The sequence below is a fragment of the Ruditapes philippinarum genome, unplaced genomic scaffold, assembly GCF_026571515.1.
Source record: "Ruditapes philippinarum isolate M1 unplaced genomic scaffold, ASM2657151v2 ctg3552_1_1_1_1, whole genome shotgun sequence".
NCBI lineage: Eukaryota > Metazoa > Mollusca > Bivalvia > Venerida > Veneridae > Ruditapes > Ruditapes philippinarum.
The window spans coordinates 8,569-19,218 of record NW_026853167.1 but is presented as its reverse complement, the minus strand read 5'-3'; the positions used below and the strand labels follow the sequence as shown (position 1 = coordinate 19,218).

The 10,650-nt window shown below is 32.1% G+C and overlaps 1 protein-coding gene across 1 annotated transcript; it reads right to left on the bottom strand.

Annotated features, from left to right (window-relative positions):
* Positions 1-489: 489 nt before the first annotated feature.
* On the bottom strand, positions 490-10,263 carry LOC132735965 (uncharacterized). Its single transcript, XM_060723004.1, has 5 exons — positions 10,111-10,263; positions 9,679-9,834; positions 5,684-5,857; positions 4,969-5,171; positions 490-552 (listed from the first exon to the last, which is right to left on the bottom strand). Exons 1-5 carry the CDS (start codon positions 10,160-10,162, stop codon positions 490-492), a joined length of 648 nt encoding a protein of 215 aa, XP_060578987.1. The 5' UTR covers positions 10,163-10,263.
* Between the last annotated feature and the right edge of the window lie 387 nt (positions 10,264-10,650).

Below are 10,650 nucleotides of genomic sequence, written 5' to 3'. Positions count from 1 at the left end.
GTAGGCCATTTTTACTGTTGTTATATCATAGAATTATCATTTTTAAGATTTCACAATAGTTGTCAAAGTGAACTTTGGAAACGTTAAAGAACATGTTTTTTTAAATGGGTTTCTTAGACTTGTATCAATCATTTCATATCCACAATATATGTTATTGTAACTTCAAGTGTTTGTTCAAGTCACATGACTTGTTTTAAAACTCCTCGGTGATTCTGTCGGCGTCTAAATTTCGTTCAACACATATGGATATTCAAAACCAAAATATATATAGCATTTATAAAGAAATTCACGCTGGGACTTCACAAAATGTCATTTTAGCGTGCTTTGAGTACAGAAGATTATTTTTATATTTTTGTCATTAAAATTTGCCTGTGTATCCTTTTAACATAAGGTGTTAAAACTGGACGAGGATTTTGAAGCAATTCAACAACGTAGTAGATTGCTCTCCCAATAAATCAATTCACAATAGCTCTTTATTTCTTATCAATGTTAAGTTGCTTTTATATCTTTGACTTGCTTGAACCTAATGTTAGTGAATTTCCTCATATCTGTCTAAAATTCAGATAACAGTCTTTCATTGATAAGTAATGTTTCACTATATCAACATGACATGCAAATTTATTCTTTATTTTAAATGTATCATTAGTTTTTGTTAATGCGTATAACAAAAGCAATTCCTGAATTTGGTCTTTTTGAAATTCATATCAAATGTATCATTCCAGTGTGTGTTCGACTTGCAGTATTCATCTGGGACGCAGAATATAGCTACTGTATCTTGACATAACTCCCAGGTGTTAAAAGAAACCATTTTTCTTAATTTGACATGAAAAAATACACGTAATATTACTACAAATGTATATTAATCCATTTATTACAATATATAGTCTGTTTGTTTAATTGTTACAATTTTAATAATAAAAAAACAGACTTTGTTCATTTTAACTACTGTTTTGTATGTTCCAAAGAAAAAACATTTAATATTCTTATATCTAGCAAGCCTACCATAGTTCATGATGAACATGTACAATATTCTGGTAAAATCCAATTAACCATTGAAAGGTTTATAAGAATATCTGGTCATCAGATGTCAATGATCAATGATCCCGAAGGACCAGAACAATATAACAACACTGAAGTGAAGTACGGGGCATTTTTTACAGCTGCCACACGGCAAATGACAGCTGCTGTTGTGAATTATAAAAATCTTGAAACAAAAGCGATCCCTTGGAAGCATTAATCACAACAAAATTACATGAAAATTGCAGACTCTGTTTGGTTGAGTCTGTTCATGAGGGATTATGAACAAGTGCAACATCCCTCATGCCCCCTAGCCCTGACTTGAGCGGTACTCAATTATTAACCCTTAATAGTGCTGGCATCAATGACCCCGAAGGACCAGAAAAAATATAACAACACTGAAGTCTTGTCAGAATTCCTCCATCAGCCTTTAATTTGGCAGTTAACTGATGCAGTAAAGCGGAACGTGCCGGTGTCCGGTGTCGTATGAGATTTGCAAGTACAAGTTCCACTTCCGATTTCAAGTTGACTTCTCGATTTCATAATATGGGTCATGATCATGAGATACGCAAGTCATGACAATTGCAAGTTAATGACACAAATTATTTGATTTTCATTTACAATCAGTACTTTGTTTTTAAAAAATAATGTGGGTGATTATGTATTATCATATCGCGTGCATAGTAAAAAATATGATAAACAAGATCAACAAGGAAAGACGGCGTTCAATGAACGCAACCCCCATATGACCCAGCCACAAGAACCAGTGGCAAGGAGCCCAGGCGGACCCCAAACAAAAACAGGACAGGACAAAGACAGAGCACGGACAGGTTAATCATTAAATGATACATAATTTGTAACTGATTAGGAATTCAAAAAAATAATAATAGGCCCACAAAGGGGAAGGGGACAGGAGACTGGGGGAAGGGGGGATGTTAATTAAAGAAATAAAAACTAGAGTAAGTCAAACAACAAGTTGGCGGGGTGTTGAATAGCAATAGTGCCATGTATGCTTGACTTTCTCTTATTTAAAACCCAAACAAATCAGAGGCAGAAACACTTTTTTTACCGTATTTAATTAATTTTCATGTTTTACCTAGACAGTTTAGGTAAGTGACAGATCAAGGTCTGATATGCTTTTATTATTAAAATAGAGAAAATAAGGATCCACTTTTTCAATATGCATGCACTGTCATCGGTATTTGTTTTAAGTATGAATGAATAACATAGTTATCTCAATATAAGACAATTTCAGATCTTTTATGTCATTTTCTAAATCAACGCGTATTGTTCAAGTATGTATCTAATTTGTAATTCAAATGACAACATTCATTATTAAGTCATATTTAATTTTAGGGCATGGTCGCATGCATATTTGAATTATTCCATGTTTTATTACATGTTTCATGATAACCACCGTATGAACATATCTCTATTTTGTCATTAGTGCCTTTTAAAATAATTGTCAAATTAAAGAAAAAAATGAAAAACAATATTTTTTTCAATTTAATCCAATTTCAATAATTTGAACTTGAATTTAAACATGCAAAATTAAATGTATTGATTGTTATATCATTTTGTCTCAGTTTAAGTAATAAATAACTAAGAAATGAAACTCAAGCTTCAGGCAGAATGTCTCCAATTGCTTGCTTATTATAGTTAAAAAACGTTTATGTCACAGGGTGATAAAAATGTGCAGCCGGACCAGGACTCGAACCCTCGGGATAACGTACTGAGGCTTTATCAACTGAGTTTCCAGCTGCTTACACACCGTCCCTCCTAAATAGTGAACAGTTCTAAACTGTGCATACATCCCCGTTAGATTGAACTTATTCCTCAAATTTCTAATGGGTATAGAGAACAATGTGAGATTGGACTCTAAGCTTTACACCACCACGGCCCGAAATTGGGCACCAAATGTCACAGTGTTTGGAAAATGTGAAGTCGGGCTGGGACCATCTGAATACAGTATGGCAGTTCAATAGACTCATTGCTCTGGCAGCTTACACGCCCTCTATCCGAATTAGTGAACATTTCTGAACCGTCACTTGTACTTAATTGTAAAATATTGTAAAGTGAACAGAGAATTAATTTGCACATTGCAGACAGCCCCTTAAAATCTGCGTTAATTATCAAAAAGATGTCAAAATATGCAAAACATTGTGAGAAATAATGCAAAATCAGTCATTAATTACACAAAAAATGTAAATTATTTTATTACTTTTCTTAAAATTTAAGTTTTTGTGTGATTTTCTTGTACTATTTGGCTCATGTGGAGGCTTGCAGCTTTGATTAGATAACTTGAACATGACAGTCTAGCTCATTTCAGGCAACACGAGGAAGTGTCTTTTTCTATACAGCCTAAAATAAGGGCATTTGACAAAGATGTGCGTGTCTGTTCGATTAAAGTGTTGGTGTGTTGGTGTGTTTGTGTGTGTTGATCATACAAATCTTTTTTAAGAAATTTCAAACCTAACACTTGTCAAGACCAAACGATGTTAAACTTCGGGGAAAAAGTAAGTAAAAGAGTTCAGCTTTTCAACAATCAGATGTTTCAACTTTACATCTTTACGTAGCCGTAAATTCTTCAATCCAATAATATTGTTCAATTATGTAACATATACATAATTGGTAATTTATTATAATGTTATTGGCGTACGCGCCGAAGCGCGGCGCCCCTTATAGAATGAATTCAGATTTTGTGAAAGGGCAATTGCAACTTCTCGGGCTTTTAAGTTGGTGATAATAGCCGATCATTCCGATTGGTATGAGGATGTTTCATTATTTAAGATATGTAATAGCGAACTAGAGAATTTCGCAACAAATGAAATCATCTTTTCCGTCAATAATTATAAATCGCGCTCTTCGGGATTTTATTAATCATTTTGTAGTACACAGGGGGTTATTATGGTATGTTATTGTTGTACGTGTATCCGAAAGTTGTAAATAGAATGATGACCTTAACATTGTGAAAGTCCGAAAATCTATTTATAGAGGGATGTACTATTCGCCGGTATTAGATATGATATATATCTTTTCGCAGAGCCAAACATATTCAATGTTTTGGTTCAAGAACAAAAATTGAATAAAAAGCATTTGCTAATTATATAATTTCGGCGACCAAGCGTCAATATGACTTTAAAGATATTACCATTTAAACATTACCGTAATTCGATCTGTTTATTTCTACCAATTTAGTTTAAGAAAATTGTTTTTATTACATATGGTCTTAAACTTCTATGTTTTATATGCAAGTTTAATTAAAGATATTACTAGAATAAAAAAAATATCAAGATTAATTCTCAGTTTGAACTTAAATATTCATATGAGCTATATAATATTCGCATTGCTGACATTTCAATAAAATCAGATAATACGTCCTTATTTTCGTTGTAAATTTCCAACATTATATATGCCAAGATAAGCATCCAAAAGCTTTTAATAAAGGTTACAAAATATACATATTGTAAAACATTTGGACCAACAAAAACAAGGCGATCACTATTATGTATATTTTTAAACGTAGGTGTATACTATTAAAATGTATTAACTATGCTCGTATGGGACAATGTTCACACGCACATACACATGCATGTCCAGACCCTGTTTCTTCATATGACACCAGTATTAGTTTGTTCCTGGAAGCGAACTCGAAATTGATTTGTATAAGTTGCTAGAACTTGTTTCGCAATCGAGCCTAAATAAATATGCTTAAACCAGCCCAAACAAAGTGATAATATGACTTCATATACCTTCTGAAAGTGAGCTGCTGAAGTCCGCATGTTTAATTCATTACATCTTTGACCACATGCTCGAAATAATGCAATTTCGATAATTCGTTCCGTATTATATTCAAAAATCAGTAAGCATCTAACTCAAATAGTGGCATAGCAAATGATGGATAACAAGAAAAAAAACAAAAACAAAAAAAACAAAAAAACACACACTTACCCCATTTATTTTAACGTCGCAGATGACTAACTGTGTTTGCGAACTACTCAACTTAATTGTAACTTGGTCTCCAACTAAACGATTGTAGCAATTCACAGTAAATTGTTTGCTTTTCGGAGCTATTCCTGCATGTTTGTAACATTCCTGTTTCTCATTTTTTGATGATCTGTTTTGTACAAGAACTTTAAAGTTCTCGAAATATTCTAAAAAAAAAGTAAAAGATGATGCAAGGTGATATTAGGATTCGTTTAATTCATGAAAAAATGTTAACCACATCCCTTGGATAAATATACAACTCCAAAATAGAATTGATAAAGAAATAGAGAAAAAGAGAATCCCTAAAGAAAGCCCAACACGGCAAAATTGAAAATGATGCAGGCTCGGTTTGAGCCTGTTCATGGACGGTACCCGGAAAGTGCAAGTTACCATCCATGCCCCCTAGCACCGGCTTAAGCATAATTTAACATTTAAACACAAAAATTGTGAAATTTTGAAGTTAGAAACATCCGCAGATGTGTTCATACGGTGGTTATCATGGAATCTTCAATGTGACACAGTAGTGTCATTCCATGAAGATAAACAGGATTCATCATGATAAGTATGAATGCATTTTCATTTAATAATCAAATTTGTTTACAATATCTACTATTTATCATGTTTTCTTATTATAATTTTGTAGAATAAAATTTTGAATGATAAATTCATACCCACTAACCTAATGTGTCGGACTTCGTTACTATATGTAATTCTGTAATTGTCTCGATTGAAGTAAACGAAATCTTCCAGACCGGCTTATCTTTCAGTTGAGTTTCGTAACAAGTTTCTGGGTTTCCGTCAGTTGCAAGGTGTACAGAACCTTGTGAAAATTTACCGGCCGCAGCTAAATCTCCTATATATGTATAAACATCATTGTGATGCAACTTATAAAAGTTTCGAAATCCTGGACATTACAGTGACTACGTCAAGTTATTATTTTCTACCTATCAAACTAGGTAGATAAAGGATATGTAGACATTAGACTGAAATGTATCGCTTAAATGTATCGAGTATATTCAAACTGATTTTTAGTTTTTGTTTTTCTACATGCCAAAATAATGCCTTTTTTAAAAAGGTAATTATCATTTACGTTAGAAGTTGTTTTATTCTGACTGAAATCGAATAACACTGAACTAAAGTGTTCTTACTTGTCATATGGAATCGGACGAAACGACACGTAATATATATTGATTTATATTATTAACTTCAAACCAAAATCAGTTTTAACACGATATGTTTTCATCTTTGAAAAGAAAGAAATACGAATAAGAATCCCCAACGAAAGCCTGACACGACAAAAGTGAAAAGGCTGCAGGCTCTGTTTGATTGAGTCTGTTCATGGACGGTACAGGTAAGTGCAAACTACCGTCCACGCCACCTAGCACCGGCTTAAGTAGTATTCAACATTTAACATGAACTGGTAAAATTTGGAATTTTGAAACATCCGCAGATGTGTTTATATTGTGGTAATCATGGAACCTTCAATGTGACATGTTGGTGCCATTCCATGAAAAGCGGCATATGGTCCTCTAGTGAAAAACTGCGTGTGTCCTAAACGAGAAAATAATGGGCGGAACTAGATAAAACTGAAATTTGAAAGATCAGAGGTTAAGATGCCTACATATCACAGATATTACGTCAAAATACAAATTTAAAAAAGCAGCCACATATCCGAAGGGTGATCCTACAGTATTTAAGTGAGGATTACTGGAACCACCCAGAATTAACATATCACAAGCACACAAATAATGTCGTGCTGAACGATCTTTAAGTCACGTTTTTCAATTCCTACAAATTTGTTCTTACACAACAAACAAACACATTTTTTTTTGTTAATTTTATGCTTAAAGACAAGTTAAATTGAAATTTCCACAATATTCACATGACTATTAAATCTGTTTTCCCCACTGATTGTCCTTACATTCAGTCGAATTGTTTTAATGGAGTCTTGAGCTAAAATATAAGTTCAAAAATCAACGTTATTTGGTGATGGTATTATTTATTTTATTCAAAAATATGAATGATCGCTTGTTTAAATTAAAAGAACCGAAACATTTCTAGTCACCGTCCGACCTTATTTCCGTTATTATCTGCGGAAGTTTTACTAGCCCAGACTTTTTTTAATACAAGCCGCCGCCATTTTTCAAAAGGTTTTTCAGGGGAGGAAAATAATTGTATTTTATGTTAGAGGGATGAGTAAGTCATACATATGTTTAAAAGAAAGAAAATTTTGATAGTTTTCACTTGTAATTTATCATGGATACATCAGTAATCCACTAAAAAGCGTAAATAAATAAAATTATTTTGAAATGGCTTTAAATTAAATGTGTATATTAGATTTCAGTAACAAACTAGGGAGAACTATTCAAATATAATTCTTTTAAAAAATCTAGAAACAAAATGGTCCCCCGGAAGCATTAATCACAACAAAATTACATAAGAATTGCAGACTCGGTTTGATTGAGTCCGACATGAGGGATAATTAATAAGTGCAACATCCCTCACGCTCCCTAGCATTTTTAACTAAATCCTCAGCACGGTAATGCTTTTTTGTGAACACGGGGGCCTGGTCTGTAATTAGTTTGAACCACATATTTTTATCTTCAACACATTTCCAACGACTTTCAATCTCTCTATAGCATCTTCAGAAGAAAAAAACAAACTTTTGTTAATGTTTGTCTTGAATTCAATAAAAACAACGAATCGACATAAGTAACCGATGAAGGTAGAAATACGCTGTTTTTACTATTTTCAGTCCTGCAAGTATGATTTATCGTCCGAGCTTGTCTTTATTTTTAAGCTCTGGTTATTATTTCTCTAAAAATAATGCTTTGCTAATAGATTATTCTGTGTAAGACTGTAAAAGGTTCGACTCCAATTACTTATACCAAAACTTTAAATTATTTTTTTTAGGAAATAAAAGCAAATTCTATAAAATTATTTTGTACTCGGATTTAAAAGATTTTGTTTTAAAAAAAGATCAATGGCAAAAGAAAGCAATCAAAAACTGCCAATTTCCCAATCGAACAGAAGTAAGCTGTAAGAAGTGGTTAGTTAATTTGCAAAAAGTGGCATTTAATTAGAAATCAAAGGGCTATAACGTCAAAATTACAAATATGGTATTTGTGACATGTCTATCTCTGAAGCTTTAAGCTGATATCTCTTCAGTTATAACATGGACAAAAATTGCGAACTTAACATGGAAACAAACAAATGGTAAAGTCTTGTCAACTTCTTTTTCTCTACCTGCGACCTTCCTTAAATAAAATTCAAAGTTATCGGTCATATAGCTAAAGTCAAAAAAGCAAGAAAAGAAACAAGAAGCAAAAACTTTAAAAGAACGAATTGAAAAGATGCTATGTTTGTCCGCCTATATAGTTTCAAGGTAAGCATGACAATGACTTAGGACAGTTAAAAAAGTTAGGACAGACACAAAATATGAAGAGGAGAGTTATTACTTTTGGGCAGTGCACTTTTATTAATTAAATATATCCAAGAAGGTCCAAGAAGATTATATGTATTTTTTATATCGAGACATCCTTGCTTAAAAAATAACATTAAAATATGAAAAGTAGAGGCATCTTTCTTATGAAATGCACTTTTTCAAATAAAAAGAACAAAAAAAGAATATCTATGGACCTTTGAAGGTTCAAGTTGACTTCAGAAACTAATTTTTCGAGAAATGCCCTAGAATAAAGATGAGTTTAGCAAGGGGAAAGAAATCGACTTACGTCTTAGACTTCCTTTTCCATTTTTATCATTTTTTCCATGTTTTATATTATGTTGTATAATAATTGTATGCATCATGAATGTTTGCATCATTTGGAATCAATACTGTTTAAACCAAGCGGAAATAGCCGAAATATTTTTATCGGCATAGATGTCACATATGTGCATTGCACTCCTTATACTGAGATCGTTCAGGCTATAAAATTTAATTGATATTCCACATACTTTTGAGCTATGCTCCGGACAAAATACAGCATGAATACTCACGAAAGGCAAACACTCAACTATTATGGCATCAAAAGTAACTAAAATTAGACTGAAAAACTATTTACATTTTCTAGCAAATTATAAACAAGAGAGTCTTCATTCTTGTGCACTGCACCTTTTATACCTATGATTTTTCAGCTTGATACCTCAAATATGTTCCAGTGATGCTTCGGACGAAAAAACAAAAACAAAGGGCAATTACTTAAAATCTTTTATATGTAGAATTATTATTCTTGTCCATCGAACATCTACACGAGATTTGTCCAGTTATCTTGTATAAAGTTTGAAGTTGATATCTCAATTTGCTTTTGACACTGGATAAAAATGTAGGACTAAGGAACAGATTGAAGGACCAACGGAGACTGAAAATTTTTCCTGCGCCCGTTTTTGTAGGGGAATACTACAGGTTTTAAATTATCAAATATCAAATTTAGCCTGACACTTAAAGTGTGCAAAAATTCAATTTTTGTCTGCTTTTTCTCTACTGCTCGTGGTGTAATTTTTACAAGAAACAACATGGATTATTTTAGTCTCTTACGTATCTCCTAAAATAAAAAGTCGATGGTGGGAACAGGATTCCAGAAAAAAACCTTGGCAATACCAAGAACGCAATTAATGCATGCTATTTATCAAATAGGTGTGTTTCTTACAATGTTAATTGTGATAAAATATACTTACTGTACTGACATCCGGGTCCAAACCAGCCTTTAGCACAGCCAGACGAGCATTCACCGGAAGTCCTGCCACATTGTTCATTATTTTTACAATGACACATAAAGTCACATCTTTCTCCAAAGACAAGGACACCATTTGTGGTCGGACATATGTTGGAATCTACATAGCATTACTTAATTAGAAACGATACAATAGCAACACGTGTATGCTTAATCTGACTGTGAAATAAGCACGCTTGATTCATTTTATTTTCTTCCCTTATTTATAATCATTAATATAAATCAATTAGCGATATGTATTATTTATATATATATATTATCACGTAAGTGCTTCTCAGATTGAGGTATAATATGAATATCAACAACAACAACAAAAAAAAGTTTTAAAGATGTTTTTAACTTAAAAAAATAATATAAACAAAAAACCGATAATTACCGACTGTTGGTAAAATAAGAAATAAACTTAGCAACGCACAAATATAATCCATTTTGTTTATTTAAAACTTAAATACAGAAAAGCATTTTGTCATAATATAAAATAATAAAAGAAATGTCGACGAAAATAATCTTAAGTGTTTTCCTTTTAAACAAAAAAAGAAGTATATATCAACATTAGCGTGCATCATAAAATAAGGAAAAAAAGAAAAGTAAGTAAACTAATGAAAAATCAACGAGACCAATGACCAGTTAGAAACACCGTTTTTTATAAAGAGGAAGTCAAAGCAGAATTGAAATTGAATTTTAAAAGCTTCACTACTCAAGATAAGTGTACAACATCTGTGTAGATTTATTTTTTTTGAAATAAGAAAATACATTGCAAGTTTTAAGAAATGCATACTTATTAACAAGCCATGCAACGATTTTTATGTTTCATTTAGTAATAAATTATGACTGAATATACTGTTGTAGTAGCATACTATTAAGATCATATATTTTAAACATTAAATATAATAGCATACGCTCTATATATTTGTTA